This window comes from Diaphorina citri, unplaced genomic scaffold (genome assembly GCF_000475195.1).
Source record: "Diaphorina citri unplaced genomic scaffold, Diaci psyllid genome assembly version 1.1 scaffold734, whole genome shotgun sequence".
Classification (NCBI taxonomy): Eukaryota; Metazoa; Arthropoda; class Insecta; order Hemiptera; family Psyllidae; genus Diaphorina; species Diaphorina citri.
The window spans coordinates 7,551-32,734 of NW_007378167.1; the positions used below are offsets into that span (position 1 = coordinate 7,551).

Below are 25,184 nucleotides of genomic sequence, written 5' to 3' on the forward strand. Positions count from 1 at the left end.
AATGTGCAGGGCTATCCACAGCCAGGTGTTATGTATCCTCCTGGACAGTATTGTCCTCCAGAACAACTTCTCTGTAGTGGAGACTCGAGTCACAAGTTCCCTATGATGACAGGCCAGGAGAGTGCTGAGGAATATCAGAGGAAGATCTCAGTGATGTCAGATATACCGCGGAGTAATGTACAACATGATATGAACCCAAGGCGAATGTCCATCATGAGTACAGACATGCCCTACCAGATGACTGCAGAGGAGTACCAGAGGAAACTGGCTACCCTGAACAATACGGGGGTCTCAGGACAATCCTATGATGCGCAGAGTATGCCTATGCATTTCTTCCAGAACATGGGCAGTGTTCCTACGCCACCCAACATACCAGAGGATCCTCAGAGGAAGATGTCAACATTATCAAGTGTGTCCACCCTGTCAGGACACGAGCCAAGTCCTCAAGTCATATCAACATACCAGAGGATCCTCAGAGGAAGATGTCAACATTATCAAGTGTGTCCACCCTGTCAGGACACGAGCCAAGTCCTCAAGTCATACAATATGTACAGCAAGTACAGGAGGAGTATGTCCCTCAGGAGAATAAAGAAGAAGCTGCGAGGAAACTCTCCAACACATCCACTGGAGATATGCCTCTCCCTAACCGTATGCTAGTGAATCAGCCCTACTCTGTGGATACAGAAGCATTGCATGCTGTCCCTAATAATAATACTGTGGTGTATTCCAACGCTGCCTCAGTGACGTCACAAGTATACAGTCAGTACGCCCAACCCGTACCCACCCCTCAATATACAGGGAGCTATCCTCAAGACAGTACACAGACACAGTATGCACCCAGCGGAAACTTTACGCAAGACAATACCCCTCACTATGCGGGTGGTAGCTATCCAGACAAACCCTCTCAATACACAGGAGGCGCTACCTATCCTACTGACAATGCCACTCAATATACTAACAATGGCAGCTATCCCCCTCAGGACAAGGGCGATTTGTCTTTAAACCGTCCCTGGGCGATTCTGATTGTGTGAACATTCTACAGAACGTTGAAGAAAATTGGCAAATTGCAAGCTAGTTATCAAAAAATTTCATCTTGAATTTGAATATTTGGCAACTGGAGGCTATTGAATATTTGTATCTGAAAGCTTTTGAGGATTTGTAAGCTTTTTAAAATTTTCATCTTGCAAGCTTTTGAGAAATTGCCACATATTTTAGATAGCAAAAAAATTTCAGCCTATGACGAACATCATCTAACCTTTCAAAGGGGTTGTATTTACGTCCATTACACGCATAATTTGCTCGGTCTGTCTTGAAGGATTGGAAATTTGAGAGTGTTTACAAATCAGAATTCCAGGGCTCTTCTTTTGAATTTCCCATTTAAATCTCGTATAAAATTGCCACATATTTTAGATAGCAAAAAATTTCAGCCTTTCAAAGGGGTTGTATTTACGTCCATTGCACGCATAATTTGCTCAGTCTGTCTTGAAGGATTGGAAATTTGAGAGTGTTTACAAATCAGAATTCCAGGGCTCTTCTTTTGAATTTCCCATTTAAATCTCGTATAAACCATCTCCATGATGGTTGAATCAATCTAAAAAATCCCAAAAAGTCTAATTATCCTCACCGTCATTTGGAGGAAGTTTTTTTTTTTTAAATTAATCAATGCCCAGTGTTTGTTCATTGTTGGTTACTGGAAATTACTAGACATTTTTTGAATTTTCGGTTTTTAGTTATATTATTGAAAGACAAGTTATTTTAAAAGACATTACCAAAGTTGTCAATGAAGTTTGAATTTCTTGCATAAAGAAAGTTGCACAAAAGGGAGTCCCCCTGCCTATTCGTTTACTCAGGCAATTCTTCCCATAACCACAATGTACAAACACTGCCCTCCGAACCTGTAGTGTACACTATTTGTTTCAAAATGGGCTTTTTGGTACCACAATGTACAAACACTGCCCTCCGAACCTGTAGTGTACACTATTTGTTTCAAAATGGGCTTTTTGGTATCACAATGTACAAACACTGCCCTCCGAAGCTGTAGTGTACACTATTTGTTTCAAAATGGGCTTTTTGGTACGGTTCGTAAACCATTATTTTGTGAACTAAAAATCCCATTTGCAATTGGAAATGCTAGCAAATAGTGTACTTGGTACTCGAGGTATCAGAACACCTCCCATCAGAATTCATAACAAATCATTCAACTCAAGAAGATTAATTCAGTAAAAAAAAGTCAGAAGAGAGGTTGAAAGACAAATCCAAATTTGAAAGTTCACAGATTGGTTGTCCACATTTTGTACACAAATAGAAACGGAACCGCTAGCAAATAGTGTACTTGGTACTCGAGGTATCAGAACACCTGAATTCGTTACCCCCCCATCAGAATTCATAACAAATCATTCAACTCAAGAAGATTAATTCATAAAAAAAAGTCAGAAGAGAGGTTGAAAGACAAATCCAAATTTGAAAGTTCACAGATTGGTTGTCCACATTTTGTACACAAATAGAAAGTAAAAGATTAATCAATTTTGTTTGCCCGAATGAATAAGATTCAGATCCGTGTTAAAGAAATAGATGAGAGGTATTCCTTAATGAGTTTTGAGAGAGATGAGGAAGAGAGAATTTTTGTGGACAAGTAATTATGGCTTGAAGAAAATGCCCAAACTTCTAGTTAACCTAGTGAAGAGAGAACAGTGACACGAGAAGAATTCTTGTCTATCTCTTCTTTCAAAGACTGCCTTACGACATGACTTGTGTGGAGCAGATATTATAGACAGTGACACGAGAAGAATTCTTGTCTATCTCTTCTTTCAAAGACTGCCTTACGACATGACTTGTGTGGAGCAGATATTATAGCTGCTTTGCTTTAATCTTAAGAGAGAGTTACGGTGTAAACAGAATGGACGTTTTCTTCAAACCCTGGAATTACTTTCGGTAAAGTTATTTTTGATTGAGCCGGAGTTCAATGAAAAATCACTTTACGTGAAGAGAGTTTAAAAAGAGATCAAAGTGCAGTTTTGTACAAAGTAGAAGTACTCATGTCTTTTTTTCGATATCCACATAGTATGTTTTGCTCCGTGTAGTTTTTATGATGTAAATTTTGAATACGCCTAGAAACGCTTGTTTTTAAAAGTTATGGGGTGCTTGTACTTCACAACTGAATATGTAACCCCATTGGAAATTCCTTGCACAGAGCAAAACATACCTTGAGTGCAATTCTAAACATTGGGTACTTCTATCTTTGATCCAATCGATATCCACATAGACGTATGTTTTGCTCCGTGTAGTTTTTATGATGCAAATTTTGAATACGCCTAGAAACGCTTGTTTTTAAAAGTTATGGGGTGCTTGTACTTCACAACTGAGTATGTAACCCCATTGGAAATTCCTTGCACAGAGCAAAACATACCTTGAGTGCAATTCTAAACATTGGGTACTTCTATCTTTGATCCAAAACTTTCAAACACAACAGAACATGCTTCCTTGAAATAAAAGTTGAAAGTGAATCAGGATACCTCTCACATCTATTTGATTATTCTGTGCTTTAACCCAGGACAAGGTTCAGTATGCCACGCCTGCCCCCGCCCCCTCCACAGCACAATATATCCCCAACCCGTCCCCTTACATTCCACCCGATACCCAATACAAGTATGTTGGAGGCAATACAGACGCTAGCTATATGTCACCAGGGGGTGTCCCTCAGTATACTGGAGGTGTACCCTTCTCCCAGTCCTCTCAATATACCCCGGCTCCTGCTGTGCCTCAATACGCCATGCCTGAGGTACCGGCTACTTCCCAATATCTCCCAGAAGCCACTGTCCCCACCTCACAGTATGCTATGAGTGAATCTGTCTCCAGTGGTTCCATAGGAGGTCCCTTACCAGGCGGGTATACTTCGCCTCAATATACTGCGGGTCAGAGCTCCCAGGCCCCTGTCTCGGGTATTACTAGTCCCCCACTCGCAGGGTTCACTAGTCCTCCACAGAGTGGTGCTGGTGCTCCTGTACAATACACCATGTCTGCCCAGTATGCTACGCCTTCCCCAGCTACTGGTACTCAGTATACATCTTCGGCTGTAGACCCTACACCCCAATACAGTGCTGCACCATTTCAAGCTGCAGACCCTACTCCGCAGTACAGTGCAGCACCCCTGCAAACTGTAGACCCTACACCACAGTACAGTGCAGCTCCACTGCAGAATGTAGACCCTACACCACAGTACAGCACAGCACCATTGCAAACTGTACCGGCTGTAGACCCTACACCCCAATACAGTGCTGCACCATTTCAAACTGCAGACCCTACTCCACAGTACAGCGCAGCACCCCTGCAAAATGTAGACCCTACACCACAGTACAGTGCAGCTCCACTGCAGAATGTAGACCCTACACCACAGTACAGCACAGCACCATTGCAAACTGTAGACCCCACACCCCAATACAGTGCAGCACCATTGCAGAGTGTAGACCCTACACCCCAATACACTGCAGCACCAGTGCAAACTGCAGACCCCACACAACAATACACTGCCGGAGTATCACAAGCCCCTCTGCAGAGTGTAGACCCTACACCCCAATACACTGCAGCACCAGTGCAAACTGCAGACCCCACACAACAATACACTGCCGGAGTATCACAGGCCCCTCTGCAGAGTGTAGACCCTACACCCCAATACACTGCAACACCAGTGCAAACTGCAGACCCCACACAACAATACACTGCCGGAGTATCACAAACTGGAGAGAGTGTTCCGCAATACAATACAGCACTGCAGGGTGTTGAGTCTACACCGCAGTACTCCGCCACTGGTCAACCTGTAGAGTCTCAGTACAACACAGGAGCTGCAGCTGCACAGAGTATGGATTCCAATTTCAGTGCGGGATCACAGAGTGGGGAGAGACCCCTGGCCCAGTACCCGATCAATGATGTCCCGCAGGAGATGAGTGAAGATCAGCAGAGGAAGATTTCCAATATTTCATCAGTGTCGTCGGATTCTGGGGTGGAAATCAATTCGAACAGAATGTCAGTGGTGGATCCACCTGTCAGCCAGGTACGAAATTGAAAAAGCAATTTTAGGGACTCAGAGTATGGATTCCAATTTCAGTGCGGGATCGCAGAGTGGGGAGAGACCCCCGGCCCAGTACCCGATCAATGATGTCCCACAGGAGATGAGTGAAGATCAGCAGAGGAAGATTTCCAATATTTCATCAGTGTCGTCGGACTCTGGGGTGGAAATCAATTCGAACAGAATGTCAGTGGTGGATCCACCTGTCAGCCAGGTACGAAATTGAAAAAGCAATTTTAGGGACTATGACAAAAAGTTATTGTAGCGGCTATTACAAAAAGTTATTTTAGTGGCTATTTCAAAGAGTTATTTTAGTCGCAGCATCATTCCCCATAACAAAAACTTGTTTTATCGACTATTATTAGAAATCTCATTTCCCCATTCCAATCATACGCTACTTATGTCACTTACAAGAAGCTACTCACTAGGTTAAGGGCACCCTGATATCAAACATAGAGTTGGAAAGAATAGAACTCTGATTGTGTCGGGAAATGAACCCGTAACATTTCCACAATGATAGAACCTTGATTCCACAATGTTAGCCCTTGATTAACTTTTTTTTTATCAAACTTAACTTATCTCTACATGAACTTTCGTTGCTAATATGTTGTCATGTTTCATGTAAATGCTTTGTTACAGCTTTTATCAAACTTAACTTATCTCTACATGAACTTTCGTTGCTAATATGTTGTCATGTTTCATGTAAATGCTTTGTTACAGCTTGGAGAGTTGGACGTTCTATCGCCAGGCAACCAGGAATAGTAAGTTGATTCTTTATTTTTAATGAATAGAGAAACGGTAAAAAATAGAAATCATGACAAAAACTTGTTTTATTGACTATTATTAGAAATCTCATTTCCCCATTCCAATCCTACGCTACTCATGTCACTTACAAGAAGCTACTCACTAGGTTAAGGGCACCCTGATATCAAACATAGAGTCGGAAAGAATGTTAGCCCTTGATTAACTTTTTTATCAAATTTAACTTATCTCTACATGAACTTTCGTTGCTAATATGTTGTCATGTTTCATGTAAATGCTTTGTTACAGCTTGGAGAGTTGGACGTTCCATGGGTTTGTTGGTGTAAACCTGTGACATTAGATGCCCTCACAAAAAATAGTCTAGGGGCGTAAAATTACATGATCATGGAGGCAATTCCTCGTCAGAAAAACGGAAAATGACAGGATTACGACTAGGAAAATGCTCGCGCAAAAGTGATAACGTGTCGATTTTATTATGCTAACGTGTTGTTGAACAGTTTTAGACTCAATGATGACTAATTTTGATTTGTTTACAATCAATCTGTCAAAGATTGGGCAAGATAAAACAAGTTAACAACGCATAACAAAGTTATGACCCTTTCAAATCTTGCGTTCTTATTGGGACACCCTTTAGAAAGAACAAATAGATGAAGTTTTAGAAACTAGTTAATCCTAGATCATAGGAAATTCAGAAGTAGTTTTAGGATAGGAGACATTGATGTTGTTTTTTGTCTAGCATTTTCCTTAGATTATAAAAAATAAATCAATCTAAGTCTATATCATAATTATTCTTTATTGAAGCTGAGAGCCCAGGTCGGGACCACAATTATTGGAGTTTAAACTTAGTTGGAGTTTTCTGATTTGCTGAATTCCAATTTAAATTTACCAAGCTGGGCCCGTCCCTCCGGGAATTTTTTAGTCCGTAGTTTATTTGATCGTGGTTAAAGAAAATCAGCAGTACCTATCTAATTTGTTTAATATTCAGTTTATTATTATTGGCCTTGCTCGGCGTAGCTTAAAATAGGTGACGCTAAAACCGGTCTTAAATGATCGATTGAAGATTAATCCTAAACCAACTTTAAGCTCAGTTTGTGGTCCTGGCTATTTAGTACATTGTTAAGGTCGACCCCACTTGAGTGGAAAACAACTTAGTAAAAAGAAAAGAAAAGTTTACTATGTTGAGGTTACATTGAAAATATCGAGATGATTGTAGTCTCCTTATATGGTGAAATTAGTGCATCAAACAAATGGTATGTCACTTTGAACTTAACAAATGATACCGGTTTCTTTATGTTCTCAACTACTCAACATATCTAGGTAATTATTTATTTAGTTCCACTAAATCATCTTGACATCAACTATTTGCTACTTGACATTAGGCCCTGATTGATATAGGTTTGTGGAGTTATTGCTAAATGTCAAAATGAAGAATTCTATCTATAAAAATATTGATTGAATTTATATTGAGATTTTTCGCCTTGGAACGTTTTTGATATTCCCTCGGATATTTGTTTGGTGTTGCCAACTTTTTACTTTGGTTTTTCTAATTTTCCCCTTTGTGTCTTCCACCTTTTGAGTTTTGAAGTTTTTGTTTTCCAATTTTTCAGTGATTTTCCCTCCTTCAAGTGGTTTTTCTCCCTTTTGGGATTGTTTTTTTTTGCCCTTATGGACTTTGTGTGAACTATCTTTTGCTTCCTATCTCTTTTTTCTGAGTTGAAATTTTGAAATACCTATTTTGTCAAGGAATGTGAGTGAGTTTTTTTCGGGTGGGGATTTTTTTTTTCCCCCCAGAGAAGCAAAATTGTGTCGAACTCCAGAACTATAGGCAGTAGATAGTATTTGAGTACTAAAAATAAAAAAAAAAACCTCATCTGAAATCAACATTTTTGAAAAGAAACCCATCCATAACTCATTCCTACCGCGGTGGTGTAATGGTCAAGGCGCTCGCCTGGTAAACAGGAGGGCGTGGGTTCAATTCCAGCCGAGGTATGGAATTTTATCCTCAATCTAATTTGAGAATTTGACCACAATAATAGTAGTAGCCTACTGCTGGGGTAAAGGGACTTTTCAGTCCTATGCGAGCAGTATAAATAAGCACTATTATTATTCTATCCAAGACTCACTGTTCTGACTGTCAACCTCTTTACGATTTACATCTACGTAGTCTTCGACACTAGGTGAAAAAAAAACTTGGTTTAAAATGTTAGATGATTATTGCTCGGTTTCATTGAAGGTAACATAGCGAAATGATTGACAAGTGAATGAAAACCCTGACATTGACTATTGAACATCAATACCGGGGAGCATATTTAGCATTCAGTTAGTTCACATAGATCGGGAATTCACTAGAGATCAGTAATTCACTACACTTGTCTCAGTAATTCACCGCGATAGTCTCAGAGGAAAAAAAAAAAAAATAATAAAAAAAAAATACTTCCTACAATTTTCCTACTCTCCTAGTTCGCTAGTTGTTACATTTAATTCATGTATTCCGCCATGTACCTCAGTACTTGAACATATTGGAATTTAGATAGAATATCTCTATTTCCTATTACTATTACCTTGATATTGACATTCTCTGTTGACCACAATGAAGTGAAGTAAACTTCTTGTAAGTAAGGGTAGGTGCGGCTTCTTCTTTTCATAGTTTTCCGTTTTAGATTTTCCCAATAAATCAAGTTTAGCTATTTTTGGGCCTTTTCCCCTTCCGAGAAAAATCCTCTTTAAAAAGAAAATATGTAGTTAAAAAAATGGTTTGGTAGCTTTCTAGTATGGATTTTTTCCGTAGGTACAACTCTTTTTATTCGGACATTTTTTTCTTCTTTCTCTCTGCTTTCTATTTTGGTACTGTTTTTTTGTCTTTTCGTAAGGGATCAGCGATTTCAATGTCATAGTTCAATAATTAATTTTAAATATTTCTACGCTATTATCCGTCTCATCTCATTTCTTAACTTATTAGAGTTTTATTAGAGGCAACTGAATCCACAGATTCCATGGGCAATAGATACATACTCGTATCAGTAAATGTAACCAATACTCCAATATATCAATAGGCCATAGATATCTATGTAATTATAAAAGCTCACTACTCTAAGGTCGTACCGTGTAAGGTTATTGCCTATCTTCACTTCATCTTGTTTGAATGAACCTTGGAGTAAATAAGCCTTCTGGCATTAATACTCTTAACAGACTCAATACTCGTGATAAGCAAACTGGTTTACAATTATTCCGATTTATAATTCGATATTTCGCTTTGAATGTTTTGTTTTTTAACCCGCTCTTTGTGTACGAAATCCGCGAGGGAATAAACGTATGGATTTTTCACGAGATATTAATTTGCAAATAAGTAATTGATAAAGGGATTTGTGTACGAAATCCGCGAGGGAATAAACGTATGGATTTTTCACGAGATATTAATTTGCAAATAAGTAATTGATATAAAGGGATTTTTTCCCAACTTTTTTTTTAGTTTTCTTAAGCGCCATTTTTTACCTTCACTAGTCTGTCCTTTCTTTTCTTCACATAATTGTGTACGAAATCCGCGAGGGAATAAACGTATGGATTTTTCACGAGATATTAATTTGCAAATAAGTAATTGATAAAGGGATTTTTTCCCAACTTTTTTTTTAGTTTTCTTAAGCGCCATTTTTTACCTTCACTAGTCTGTCCTTTCTTTTCTTCACATATCACTTCCTTTTTTTTAGTTTTCTTAAGCGCCATTTTTTACCTTCACTAGTCTGTCCTTTCTTTTCTTCACATATCACATAGGTACATCATAGTGCTTATTTACCAACCATTTACATTAAATTTCTATGAAATGACACTTATTCGCTTTCCATAAATTTTCGTCCTCTTGACGATTTTTTCTTTAAACATAATTATTTTTCTTTTAACAAACCTACTACATATTTTGTTTTCTTTTCAATACATACTCACTGATCATTCGCTATTTCGCCATATTTTGAACTTCTTTTTCTATCGCTGCCGCTGGACATACTTATTCTTCATCTCCTGTTTTTCAATTCCTGTCAGTTTCATTGTCTAATTTTTTAAGCTTTGATCAAGTTTGGGACACTCTTTTCAAACAAATTTTATAAAGATTATCAAACCAAATCTTATACAGATCGTTTGTTGGTGTAAACCTGTGACTTTAGATGCCCTCGCAAAAAATAGTCTAGGGGCGTAAAATTACATGATCATGGAGGCAATTTCTCGTCAGAAAAACGGAAAATAACAGGATAACGACTAGGAAAATGCTTGCGCAAAAGTGATAACGTGTCGATTTTATTATGCTAACGTGTTGTTGAACAGTTTTAGACTCAATGATGACTAATTTTGATTTGTTTACAATCAATCTGTCAAAGATTGGGCAAGATAAAACAAGTTAACAACGCATAACAAAGTTATCACCCTTTCAAATCTTGCGTTCTTATTGGGACACCCTTTAGAAAGAACAAATAGATGAATTTTTAGAAACTAGGTTATCCTAGATCATAGGAAATTCAGAAGTAGTTTTAGGAGACATTGATGTTGTTTTTTGTCTAGCATTTTCCTTAGATTATAAAAAAGAAATCAATCTAAGTCTATATCATAATTAATCTTTATTGCAGCTGAGAACCCAGGCCGCGGGACCACAATTGGAGTTTAAACTTAGTTGGAGTTTTCTGATTTGCTGAATTCCAATTTAAATTTAAAAAGCTGGGCCCGTCCCTCCGGGAATTTTTTAGTCCGTAGTTTATTTGATCGTGGTTAAAGAAAATCAGTACCTATGTAGGTACCTATCTAATTTGTTTAATATTCAGTTTATTATTATTTTTGGCTTTTTGGTTCTCTGGACAAAATTTGCACCACCATTTTCGTGTTCCTGGTAAAAAGACCTTTAATTTGATATACAGGGTGTCCCGCGAACGACTGTACAACGCTTGAGGGTTGATGTAGGACCTAAAGGGCTACCAGAAAAAGCTATCTGGACAGATCCGATTTTCAACAGGGGCGGAGTTATGAAGGATTTTCTGTTTTTCAACATTTTTCATACCTTGTCCCCTTAAAACGCCTTTATCTCTTGAACCAATAAAGATAATAAAAAACTGATTGCACCATTGAAAAGAACACAAAATTTACTAAAAGATAAAATTCCCTGTTTTGGTAAAACCCTCCCTCAAACACAACCAAAAGCTTGAGAAAAAGATTTTTTTGTATCTCTTTAAAAACTACCATTTTTTCAATTCGATTTTTCTTCAAGTTTCCACTGAAACCCATTGAATTTCTCCTGATAGAAAAGTACCCCTTTTTGCCCTCTTTAATTCCATTATCTTGAATTTTCTAAGAAACCATTATTCACGGAGATATTAACGATACAAAAGGAGAATCCGTCAATTTCCTACGTTACTATGAAACCCTGTCCACCTGTTTCTTTCTATCGCCGCGCCGAATTTTCCTCCAAAAAAAAAACAACACGAACAACAAAACAAACAACAACAACAACAACAACACAAAACAACAATAGCAACGACGACAACAACAACACCACCAAGAACCACATTACCACCACCACCAACCAAGGCCGTAGCCAGGATTTTGTCGAGGGGGTGGGGGGGGGCTGCCTACAGTACAGGAGAAAACCCCCCCCCCAAAAAGTTAGGATTGTAATCGGTGAAGTTTTCGATATGATCAGTTTTTAGTGCCAAAACACGTTTTGAAGTAATTTTTTAGGAAAAGAAATTCAATTCATTTTATATCTTATCCAAATGAAAATCTCATCCAAACCTTCGCTCTGATAGGAGTATCCCAAAGCCATTGGCAGCATTTGTCGCTTGACAACCCTCCCTCCCTTAAAGGAGCTAAAACCCCCATGATAGTATTTTGGACACTGTTAATCCCTATGTTTATTTTTCTTTCCCCTCGCAGGAATCGAACGGCGACCATCGCGGAACTCCAGCAGAAGTTAACCCAGTTGACCTGTCAGCCCATGGAGCTATGTAGTACCCCTCCTACCCAGCACTCCCATCCTCCCACCCCTCAAATACAGGCCTCCTATGATGGCTACATACATAGTCTGTCCCAGAAACTGGCTACGATGTGTAACAGCAAGGATTTGGTTAATGTAAGTATGAAGGGAAGAGTTTGGGGTTCGATTCCCGTCAGTGTCTTGAAAATTATCATTCACATTGTCTGGTAAGGGCGACACGTTGTTTAATGCACTCTTATTTTGATATTCCCACATTATGCAATGTTGGAAATCATGCTAAACAAATGTAATACCTGTAGGTATCCTTTTATTGAATCCCGAAACCGAAGAGAGAAGAAGGATAGGAGAAAGCCAGCCGTTCAGAGAACGAATCTTCTCCGTTTAGGATCAAGTTCATCTCGAGCGGGAATCAAACCCGCAACTAGGCTTTTACGAGGTAGGCGTGCTATCTTCTAAGCCTAAGCCATTTAGTCTGGCGGCTCTAAAATCTAACATCATTACTAATGGAGCAGTTGCAAATGAGTAAAAATTATAAATAAATGGTCGATTCCTATGTAAAAAGTTGGGAAAAATCCAAATGTGAAGTCAAAACTCCGAAAAAATAACTGTAAAAGGTCGAAAATTCAATTTTTATTTTCCGTTCTAATGAAAGAGTTCAAATATGTGTGATCTCTCCCTCCCTCCCTTTCTGTCGCTTTCTTTCGTTCAGCTTTATCTCCTTTGTCCTCTTTCTCTTTTTAACATTTTCCTTTCCGTATTAAGTTTTCCAGTCTCTCTCCCTCATTTCCTCTCTCTCTCTCTCTCTCTTTGTCTCTCACTCCCTCGACCCTTCTCTCTCTCACACTGAGTTTCTTGCTCTTTCCTAGTCTTAATGTCTTGTATCCTTTGCAAAGTTTTCACGTTTTTTTTTCCTCCTTCTTTTTATTATATTTTTAATTTCCCTTACTTCTTTCCCTCTTTTTAGTCCGTCCTTCCTTTATTATTACAACAGTAATAAAAAGGTATAAGGGACGGACTATTGTATTCGCTTCGGTGTCTGTCTGTCAGTCTGTCTGTCTGTTCCCATAGAAGGTCTTATCTATCCTTACTTATCCAAACCCGGTGGACCTATATATATCAAATTAAAGGTCTTTTTACCAGGAACACGAAAATGGTGGTGCAAATTTTGTTCGGAGAACCATAAAGCCAAAAAACCAAAAAAACTGGTTTTTGGGGGATTTTTTTCACATTTTCTCACACAAATGAGCTCTGATCTTGAAATTTGTCGCGACGACCTATGAACTCAAAGCGAGAAAGTTTTAAATAACACTATAGTCGTTAATTTAAGACCGGTTTTAGCGTCATCTATGTTAAGCTACGCCGAGGAAGGCCAATAAATGGATGGGTGACTTAAACATTATATCGGGAATAAAGGGAGAACGGGCTCTAGTCTTGATTTTAAATCATTACATGAAAGTAAAATCAAAAAATCAAATCAAGAATGATAATAAACTGAATATGAAACAAATTAAGTAGGTACATAGGTACTGATTTTCTCTAATCACGATCGAATAAACTACGGGCTGAAAAATTCCCGGAGGGACGGGCCTAGCTTGTTCTCTTTTTTCCTTCTCTACGTGGAATACAATACCTTTTTTCCCGTCTCTCGAAGGTATTTTTTTGCTCTAATAATTTTTAACGTTTTTTTCTTCCCTTTTTTTTTCTCTCTCGTTTTGCATTGTAATTTGGTTGACTATTTTTACTTTCTGTTACCTACAATGGACTAGACACTAGAATATACACTCTTCATATTGCAGAAATGAGACTGAAAAGACCCTTTACTCCCGCAGTTAAATAAAAATTAATTTTAAATAACGGGAATAAAGGGAGAACGGGCTCTAGTCTTGTTTTTAAATCATAACATGAAAGTAAAATCAAAAAATCAAATCAAGAATGATAATAAACTGAATATATTAAACAAATTAGGTAGGTACATAGGTACTGATTTTCTCTAATCACGATCGAATAAACTACGGGCTAAAAAATTCCCGGAGGGACATGTCCAGCTTGTTCTCTTTTTTCCTTCTCTACGAGGAATACAATACCTTTTTTCCCGTCTCGAAGGTATTTTTTTGCTCTAATAATTTTTAACGTTTTTTCCTCCCTTTTTTTCTCTCTCGTTTTGCATTGTAATTTGGTTGACTATTTTTACTTTCTATTACCTACAATGGACTAGAATATACCCTCTTCATATTGCAGAAATGAGACTGAAAAGACCCTTTACTCCCACAGTTGAATTAAAATTAATTTTAAATAATTAAAAAAAGAAGTATATATTGTATAGGGAACCTACACTATGTACTGAGAAAGTAGAAATTATTGCAATCGGTCCAAATTTTCAAAATGGGCGGAAAAAAGTCGAAAACAATAATAAAAATAATAATCTCTTGAGTGGAAGGCAACCACTTGGCGAGGTTAACGCCTTAGGCGTTCTCTACCACCTAACAATATAGTCTTTTTTATTCAAGAGGTTTGACAGAGCGAACTGTAATGCCGGCCCCTCAAACTCAAAATCAGACTGGATCTGTCAGACGGTCTGATCGTGGCTGGTATAGCAACAGAGGTCTTATTCTCCGGAAATCATATAATGTAAAAGAAAGAAGAAAGTTGTGTGATTGTCACACCATTTTTTGTTTCCTTTCTTTTTTGTCTTCGTTTAAGGACTTTAAGGTATGCAAGTTGTGTTGGATGATATGAATAGTTCATGATATTATCGTCTGAACACAGCTGGGGTTACTATAGTAATGCTTAAAATATGCATACCTACCTACTCGTAAGTGTATTTATTTACCTAGATGTTACCTAACCAGTGTAGGTTGTTCCTAACTAATGTATTGTACATAGGAAAGATACTGCCACTTATGTACGTACCTAGGTACCTCTCCAATCTATTTACCAACCAATAAATAGGTACCTATACCTAAGTTCTACTCGTAGTGCTTAATGTACCTACCTAATGCAGTTCTATTACCTAGGGAAAAGTTAAAAGATACCTGTGTATCTGTATATCCAATGTAGTTGTACCTAGGTAAAATATACATAGGTACTCGTAAGTATTAGGCCGGCCACTCACTATCACGAAGACCTACACCTGGTCAGTTACCTGACAGAACCACCACACACTTGAAGCAGGCCTACTCCCTTGTCAGGTAGAATTGATCGAATTCCGTCCATCAGTTTTCAGGTCGCCTGAGAGAATTATTATTGCTCCCATACAGTATCAGGTGGACCTGTTCAGGAGTCCCTGTCAGGTCTGCCTTATAGCGAGTGGCTGGCCTTAGGTACATAACTACATAATGTAGTTCCATGTATTGTTGTACCTAGGTAAAAGAGTTATGAGACAATATTCATTACGAAACAACTCTCTGACCTCGCATTCAGTTCAGGTAAAATATGCATACCTACCTACTCGTAAGTGTATTTATTTACCTAGATATTACCCAACCAGTGTAGGTTGTTCCTAACTAATGTATTTGTACATAGGAAAGATACTGGCACTTATGTACGTAGCTAGGTACCTATCCAATCTACCTACGAACCAATAAATAGGTACCTATACCTAAGTTCTACTCGTAGTCCTTAATGTACCTACCTAATGCAGTTCTATTACCTAGGGAAAAGTTAAAAGATACCTGTGTATCTGTATACCCAATGTAGTTGTACCTAGGTAAAATACGCATAGGTACTCGCAAGTATTAGGCCGGCCACTCACCATCACGAAGACCTACGCCTGGTCAGTTACCTGACAGAACCACCACACGCTTGAAGCAGGCCTACTCCCTTGTCAGGTAGAACTGATCGAATTTCGTCCATCAGTTATCAGGCCTCTTTCAGGTCTCCCTGAGAGAATTATTATTGCTCCCATACAGTATCAGGTGGACCTGTTCAGGAGTCCCTGTCAGGTCTGCCTGATAGTGAGTGGCTGGCCTTAGGTACCTACATAATGTAGTTCCATGTATTGTTGTACCTAGGTAAAAGAGTTATGAGACAATATTCATTACGAAACAACTCTCTGACCTCACATAATTCTACCCTGAACTTTAACTAGGCATAATTCTACCCTGAACTTTAACTAGAGAGAGAGAGAGAGAGAGAGAGAGAGAGGGAGAGAGGGAAAGGGAGGGAGATAGATACAAAGAGGGAGGGAAAGGGAAAGAGAGAGAGGGAGGTACTTGGCAAACTTTAACAACAATTTCTCAATCTGCACTTTAGCATTCTCTCCATATTTTCGCTCTCTCTCTTTCCCTCCCTTTCACTCTCTCTTTCCCCCCCTCTCTCTCACCCTCTCCTTATCTCTACATCTCTCTTGCTCTCTCTCCCTACTGTGTTGTCTACCGATCTCTATTTCTCTCTCTCCCTCCCCCTCACTCTCTCTCTTTCTCTCTCTCTCATACATATGCACTTTACCACAGTCTAAACTTTATCACACTAGATTTTCCTCAGTCTGATTTTCTTCAAGATTATTATATTACGAGTATCTTCTTTCCTTCTCTTTCACGTATGCTCCTCCTCCTACTTTCCTTCTCTTTCTCCTTTCTCTTTCTCCTCCTTCCCTCTAGATCTTCCCCTCTTTCCTTACCCTTAGTCTCTTCTCCTTTCCTTCTCTTATGCTCGTCTTCCTTCTCTCTCTCTCTCTCCTTCTTTCCTTCTCTTTCTCCTCTCTTTTTCTCCTCCTTCCCTCTAGTTCTTCCCCTCTTTCCTTAACCTTAGTCTCTGCCCCTTTCCTTCTCTTATGCTCGTCTTCCTTCTCTCTCTCTCTCTCCTTCTTTCCTTCTCTTTCTCCTCTCTTTTTCTCCTCCTTCCCTCTAGTTCTTCCCCTCTTTCCTTAACCTTAGTCTCTTCCCCTTTCCTTCTCTTATGCTCGTCTTCCTTCTCTATCTCTCTCTCTCTCCTTCTTTCCTTCTCTTTCTCCTCTCTTTTTCTCCTCCTTCCCTCTAGTTCTTCCCCTCTTTCCTTACCCTTAGTCTCTTCCCCTTTCCTTCTCTTATGCTCGTCTTCCTTCTCTCTCTCTCCTCCTCCTCCTTCTCCGTCTCTTCATTCTTAGTAGTATGTTGTGTATCCTCTCTACTCCTTTTCTTCTCCTTCTCCTCCTTCCTTCTCTTTATTCGCCTCACTATTCCTCTTACTTAGTCTCTCTCTCTCTCTCTCTCTCTCTCTCTTTCTCTTTCTTTATTCTGTTATAGAGACAAACCTGTCAAATGGTTTTCCTCATGAAATACTAAATCGTAACATGCATGATCTACAGGGTGTAGCTAAACTTCATGAATCTCCCTGTACTAGTTTCATTTACTCTCACATAAACTGGACATTTTATGAGCAAAAATTTTCGTTCTCAAAGGTTCGTGCCTCGAAACCGCTGGTTTTCTCCTGTGCTGTCTTCCTTCTCTCTTCGTTTCCGGGACGGTAACACCCTAGCAGTTACAGTTCCCTCTGTCAAATCTCTTGAAGAAAAAAAAAAAAAAAAAAAAAAGAGAGAAAAAAAGAGAGAGAGAAAGAGAGAGAAAGAGAAAGAGAGAGAAAGAGAGAGAGAGAGAGAGAGAGAGAGAGAGAGAGAGAGAGAGAGAGAGAAGGACAATGACCAGTTTTTGATCGAGTGAAGTAAAGTATAGGTTTAAACTCATTATACTTCACGTTTTTCGATCTTTGAGGAAATAGAGTCCATGACTAAGGGAAACTGCTCAAGCAAATAATTACTAAAGAGAGAGATTGAAAAGAGAGAGAGAGAGAGAGAGGGAGGAAGCGAAAGAGAGAGAGAGGCTTGTGTGAAAGGTAGTTAGAGAGTGTGAGAGGTAAAGAAAGAGAGTGAGAAACCAAAAAAGAGGCAGTGTGTGGGAAAAAGAGAAAGAAATATGAAGTAAGAGGTAGAGTGAGTGTGAGAGAGAGAAAGAGAGAGAGAGAGACAGAGAGAGGGAGAGAGAGAGAGAAAGAGAGAGATAGACAGAAAGAAAGTTCACATGGGGAGAAAAAGGGAATGTAAAAACTTATCCTAATGTTAAAAATTCCAAAGAGACATTAACATTACCCTCCCTCCTCCCTCTATCTTTACACACTGCATATCTCGCTTCCCTACCCACTACTCTAACCTATCTCATAACCCTACCCCATCTTTCCCTACCCATAACCCTAACCCTCATAACCCTACCCATAACCCTAACCTGTCTCATAACCCTACCCCATCTTCCCCTACCCATAACCCTACCCGGTCTTGTAACACACACCTATCCCTACTCTTATAATTTGACCTACTCTTATAATTATTCTTATTGAGAATTTGACTACAATAATAGTAGTAGCCTACTGCTGGAGTAAAGAGACTTTTCAGTCCTATGCGAGCCGTATAAATAAGCACAATTAGGTAGGTATTATTCAAAATCTCTCTATTTTCTCCCTCGTCCAAACCCTTCCTTCTTCTTTCTGTTTAGCATCACTCGCTACAACCTACAACACATTCCTGACCTTCCTCTCGATGAAAAATTGTAGGAGAGAAATACGTTTCTACTACCTAACTCCTCTCAATCACAGTAAATCGTAGAAAATTAGAAATACCATTCTACTAGATACCTATTCCCTACTCTCAATCACAGTCAAATACCTTTCTACCCAACTCTGAGGGCCGGATTTAAGGGGGGTTTCGCCCCCCCTCCCTCGAGCTTCATTATTCTCTTTTACTGTATTAGGCGAGATTCCGACAGTTTGAAGCATCCCCCTGCGACATTACTGTTTGGACCGACAGAATCCTGGATACGGCCCTGCTAACTCTATGAAACCTACCTTTCTAACCCCTTTCTATACACATAGCTCTGATCCACTTTATACCTACCTTAGATGTATATCATACCTTCCGCTATCTAACTCTGTCCCCTTTTTACTGTATTAGGCGAGATTCCGACAGTTTGAAGCATCCCCCCTGCTACATTACTGTTTGGACCGACAGAATCCTGGATACGGCCCTGCTAACTCTATGAAACCTACCTTTCTAACCCCTTTCTATACATCCACTTTATACCTACCTATATGTGTATCATATACCTTCCGCTATCTAACTCTGTCCCCTTTTTACTTTCCTTATCCTATAGGAAGGAAAGTAATGTAATCGGGTCAAATTTTCGATGGCTCCCTAATACTCGAGTTAGCTTTTCATATACCTCCCTTTGTCTCCTAATACCCTAATACACGAGTAAGCTTTTGACTTTTCATATATCTCCCTTTGTCCCTAATACTCGAGTTAGCTTTTCATATACCTCCCTTTGTCTCCTAATACCCTAATACACGAGTAAGCTTTTGACTTTTCATATATCTCCCCGTGTTCCTAATACTCGAGTTAGCTTTTCATATACCTCCCTTTGTCTCCTAATACCCTAATACACGAGTAAGCTTTTGACTTTTCATATATCTCCCTTTGTCCCTAATACTCGAGTTAGCTTTTCATATACCTCCCTTTGTCCCTAATACCCGTGCCAACTTTAGGTGTATTTTCGTTTCGGGGTACTGACCACTGCTGCAATAGAAACTAAATAGAGCCGTGGTCAATTCTCCATTGGTCAGTTTCCCAAAAGGAAAATACACCTTTCCCCCGTCTCCGATTTGTGTAAAATATCCCCGATTCTTAAGGGCCGTTTAGACGCTCAGTCCTGGACTGCAGTCCAGTGTGACAGAAATCAGCTCGCGTCCAAACGTTTACACGCTCAAACTTTCATCAAACTTGGACGGCAGTCCGGGACTGAGCGTCTAAACGGCCCTTTAGATCCTCCCGTCCCGAATATTCCTCTTGTTGGGACAAGGTGATGGTTTAGTTTATTGTGGATTTCACTCAGAAAAAAAGGCCCCTTTTTTCTGAGCGAAAAAATAAATATAAATAAAATGTCCCTTATTTTTAATCTCCGTCCTCCACACCCCTCCGTCCTTACCCACTAAACACATCCACCCAACTTCTCATTACAGTGTTTATTACCCAATAATAATAATAATAATTCATAGCTTGGTTATTTTCTTTGTTCGTGTAGGCTTGCTTCATGCTTGCGACAAAGTCGTTGTTGACATTTTGTTTCCTCTTTTTTCTGAGCGAAAAAATAAATAAAAATAAAATAAAAAAAATGTCCCATTATTTTTAATCTCCGTCCTCCACACCCCTCCGTCCTTGCCCACTGAACACATCCACCCAACTTCTCATTACAGTGTTTATTACCCAATAATAATAATTACCCAATAATAATAATTCATAGCTTGGTTATTTTCTTTGTTCGTGTAGGCTTGCTTCATGCTTGCGACAAAGTCGTTGTTGACATTTTGTTTTGTCGTGTGATGTTCACACCAGATTTTTACCCAAATCTATCACAGTCATTTGTATTATTAGATTTTATCGGTGACGGTGGATTTATGTCGAGGAATTTCCGAATTGTGTCAAGTGTAACTTGTCCGAGGAAGAAAAAAGTGAAGAAGAAGAGGATTAGGAGGAGAACAAGGAAGAGGAGGAGGAGAGGAAGGTGGAGGAGAATGAGAAATAGGAAGAGGATGGGAAGGAGGAGGAGGCGAAGGAAGAGAAGAAGGAGGAGGAGAGGAAGGTGGAGGAGGATGAGAAATAGGAGGAGGATGGGAAGGATTAGGAGGAGAACAAGGAAGAGGAGGAGGAGAGGAAGGTGGAGGAGGATGGGAAGGAGGAGGAGGAGGCAAAGAAAGAGGAGGAGGAGGAGGAGGAGGAGGAGAGGAAGGTGGAAGAGGATGGGAAGGAGGAGGAGGAGGCGAAGGAAGAGAAGAAGGAGGAAAAGGAGGGGGAGGAGGATTAGAATTAGGGGGAGGAGGATGAGAGGATGGGAAGGAGGAGGAGGCGAAGGAAGAGAAGAAGGAGGAGGAGAGGAAGGTGGAGGAGGATGAGAAATAGGAGGAGGATGGGAAGGATTAGGAGGAGAACAAGGAAGAGGAGGAGGAGAGGAAGGTGGAGGAGGATGGGAAGGAGGAGGAGGAGGCGAAGGAAGAGAAGAAGGAGGAAGAAAAGGAGGGGGAGGAGGATTAGAATTAGGAGGAGGAAGACAGGTCTCTTGTCTAAGAATTTGATTTTTCGTCCTTTCGTTCCAGAACTAGGCCACATTGACAATGGACAATTATTGGGCATTTAATAGACAAAATATCACAAAATATAATACCTGTTTCAATATGTATTTTCATAAAAAAGATCAAAATCTCCTTTTCAAAAAATTTGGAATTGCCTACCGGGGTGACTAAAAATTTCCACATGAGCTAATTAAACGTAAATAGATCAAAATCTCCTTTTCAAAAAATTTGGAATTGCCTACCGGGGTGACTAAAAATTTCCACATGAGCTAATTAAACGTAAATAATATTGATAATGTATTGTATTCTACTGTAAACATGATTACAAAATAAATAAATAAATAAAATAATCTCATTTTTAACATTATTAAGTACAGTGGCGTATCCTACATGTAGTTTAGGGAAGCACCGCCTTCCACCGCTAGTTGCATGGTTCAGGGAAGCACCAGCAAGGTCTTCTACTGTTAAAATTTATGCATTACGAGTATGCTATGCTATTAAACTCATAAAACACATTAGACTTTGTTTAGACTGCTGGGGTAAAGGGACTTTTTAGTCTCATTCGAGCAGGATAAACAAGGTATATTCTATTTGAGTTGATTTGTCTATGGGTTTAGATTTTCCCCTTTTGAAAAATATCACAACCCACCACTGATTATGTTAATTAACAAAAGTACCGATTACCGATATTAATATTAATACCCACGCACACATAGTGTAGTGAATTACATATGATTTATAATTAATTTTATTATGCTATCCGTCCATGTCTTTCACTTCAATGAACATTTTCAATAATGATACCGAAACCCTATTTGAAAATCTCTCTACCTCCCTCTCTCCCTTTTTCTCTCTCTTTCATTTCTCCTCTATCTCTCTCTCTCTTTGCTCCTACTTTCTCTCTCTTTCTTTTGGTCCCATTCTTCTCTTTCTCTCCCTTTTCATCGTTTATTCATTCTCTTCCAGTATCTCCTTCTTTATTTTCTCTCTCTCTCTCTCTGTACGATTTTTGTTCTTCCCTCTTTTTGGCCCTTTCTCTCTCTTCCCCACTTTTTCTTTTCTGTCCCTTCTTTTGTCCGCTTAATTCCTTCTATACCTCCTTTTCTCTATATTTTCATTCATTAAGTTTCTTCTCTTTTGTGCACTAATGGAGCAGTTGCAAATGGGTAAAAATTATAAATAAATGGTCGATTCCTATGTAAAAAGTTGGGAAAATTTCAAATCCGAGGTCAAAACTCCGAAAAAATAACTGTAAAAGGTCGAAAATTAATTTTTTATTTTCCGTTCTAATGAAAGAGTTCAAAGATGTGTGACGCCAGACTTTACGCAGTTGTTTTTTTCGTCCGCTAGGTAGCGCCAGTATGCAAGCACGCTTGCGGAGGAGCAGAAAGAAATGCGCAGAAACGTATGCGCACAAACACATTAATGTGTTGCCTGCGAGAGAGCTTTGCTCGGGCCTCGGTATATTTGATGTGACCGCATCGTGTACGGGAGCGTATGCCGTGACGTCAAACTTCACGATTTACCAGTATTTTTTAAATCGATTTATCTCGGGATCTAGAAGTCGTAGGGAGAAAAAGAAAAATTCCGTTGGTCCTCATTTTTCCTGCTCTAATATGACTTTGAAACATCACCCAAGTAAGCGCATCTGATCTATTCCTACTCTCCTAGTTGTTACATTTAATTCATGTATTATTCCGCCATGTACCTCAGTACTTCAACATATTGGAATTTAGATAGAACATCTCTATTTCCTATTACCTTGATATTGACATTCTCTGTTGACCACAATGAAGTGAAGTAAACTTCTTGTAAGTAAGGGTAGGTGCGGCTTCTTCTTTTCATAGTTTTCCGTTTTAGATTTTCCTAATAAATCAAGTTTACAAGTAGGGTTTGGTAGCTTTTGTAGCTATTTTTGGGCCTTTTCCCCTTCCGAGAACTATCCTCTTTAAAAAGAAAATATGTAGTTTAAAAAATCGTTTGGTAGCTTTCTAGTATGGATTTTTTTCCGTAGGTACAACTCTTTTTATTCGGACATTTTTTTTTTTCCTTTCTCTCTACTTTCTATTTTGGTACTGTTTTTTTTTTTTCTTTTCGTAAGGGATCAGCGATTTCAATGTCATAGTTCAATAAATAATTTTAAATATTTCTACGCTATTATCTGTCTCATCTCATTTCTTAACTTATTAGAGGCAACTGAATCCGTAGATTCCATGGGCAATAGATACATACTCGTATCAGTAAATGTAACCAATACTCCAATATATCAATAGGCCATAGATATCTATGTAATTATGACTAACTTTTATCCTTCATTGCACTCCTAGACTTGAAATTGGGCACACTTCTCTATTTTGGATATCTTCTGTTCCTTGGAATACTTATTGAATCTGTTTTCTTGGTTTTCAGAACAAGTTGTGATGAAAGCAGACTCATCAAACTAAACCCCTTCCTCCCTCTCCTCCTCTAACGCTTTGCTTTCTTCTCTTTCCAAGAATCAGTGAATTTCTTTTTACAACTTGTTTCTAGAGGTGGCAAAGATCGGTTCACTTTAGGGAATAAGTTCCAACCGTTCAGTTCCTTTCATGGAACTGTTCCCAATATAAGTTCAAATAGAAATCACTTGTTTTCCCATTACTCCCTGAACGGTTTGTTGCATTTTGATAAAATTTGTCAATCATGTTCAACATCTAAAGGATATTTGCTCTTTAGATTTTGGCATCAGTTGAGTCTATGGGAGCCCCAAAGTCCCTTTTTGTACTTGTTTATTTATAGAAATCATTTGTTTTCCCATTACTCCCTGAACGGTTTGTTGAATTTTGATAAAATTTGTCAAACATGTCCAACATCTAAAGGATATTTGCTCTTTAGATTTTGGCATCAGTTGAGTCTATGGGAGCCCCAAAGTCCCTTTTTGTACTTGTTTATTTAACTTGAGATTGCTGTATTTATTCAGTACTAGCTGAATTCCGTCGCTTCGCTCCGGAATCCCGCTAGTTCATCCCGAGGCATGGCCAAACTTGTGGAAAAGGCATGGCCGACTAACACCCCTCTCTCAATTTCAAGTGTTGACATCACGTATGATTGAAATTATCCCGAAATATGAACAATTCTAGCTTCCCCGTCAAGAATTCTAAGCCCAAAAGCTGCATTTCAAAATTCCATTCATTTATTTTAATAAACATTATGAAACAGGGAACCAACCTCAGGGGTGTTGTAGTGGTTCGGTTGACTTTGTATCTAAAGTTTGAGAGTTCAAGTCCAACTCGAATTACAGAATCAATTGTGGGAGTAGGAGCTACTTTTGTTCTCACGCTGAAATGTCAGGATTTCCTGCCCCCCAAATTTGGAATTTTGAGGCACGGCCTTTGCGCTTAAAATGGTAGCATTAATGTTCTTTGGTATTGTCCTGTTTTCAGTCTTGTTTTGTTATTGTACCAGTACTTATTATTCGTGGGTCTTTTGTTTCTTGAGTTAGATTAAAGATTAATAAAGGGGTTTTGTTATTGTACCAGTACTTATTATTCGTGGGTCTTTTGTTTCTTGAGTTAGATTAATAAAGGGTGTCCCAATAAGAGCGCAAGAGTTTTCAGTCTTGTTTTGTTATTGTACCAGTACTTATTATTCGTGGGTCTTTTGTTTCTTGAGTTAGATTAATAAAGGTTGTCCCAATAAGAGCGCAAGATTTGATGGTTAATAAAGCATGGTTCTCCGTGGAATAAAATGGACTTCTTAGATGATTTGAGAAGTAAACATTCTGAAATTTTGTATCTTGCCCGATTGAAGTTGATACTAGGTGGAGATACTAGGTGGACTTGTGTATTTTCAATGACATTGGGATATTCTATCTGAAAATTCGGAAGTTCACCTACAAAATCCATTTTTTGCTATGGTTTGTTTAAAATTTAATTGTTTTCTCTTTCCCCCTCAGTTCCTCGGATAACAATCTGGACTCGACTGCCTCGGAATCGTCGTCCGCACACCGGACCACCAAATTCAAGCGCCGCTCTCGCCCATCTGGACCGCGCCTGAGTGTGATCAGTGTGAACCAGGGCAAGGTTGAGTGTAAGCTGGAGACTGGCAAGAGGGACTTGACGTTCATATTCGGACTCGAGGATATGCGACCGGATGATATAGCCTATAGATTTGTGAGTAATATTGAATGATTTGGGGTCGAGTTGATTGGAACACATCGCATGCCTTCAGGCACACTCCATTTGTCAAGGGTCTAGGTTTACCTTGGGATCAATTTAATATGAAGAAACCATTTACTGATTACTATTCCTTAAAGAACTCCGCAATCAG

General features: G+C 39.0%; 1 protein-coding gene across 1 annotated transcript; it reads left to right on the forward strand.

Moving 5' to 3' along the window:
- Nucleotide 1: 1 nt before the first annotated feature.
- LOC103511627 (actin cytoskeleton-regulatory complex protein PAN1) lies at nt 2-25,175 on the forward strand. Its single transcript, XM_026825336.1, has 6 exons — nt 2-369; nt 459-980; nt 3,551-4,486; nt 4,637-5,047; nt 5,783-5,823; nt 24,811-25,175. Exons 1-6 carry the CDS (start codon nt 31-33, stop codon nt 25,043-25,045), a joined length of 2,484 nt encoding a protein of 827 aa, XP_026681137.1. The 5' UTR covers nt 2-30; the 3' UTR covers nt 25,046-25,175.
- The last annotated feature ends 9 nt before the right edge of the window (nt 25,176-25,184 follow it).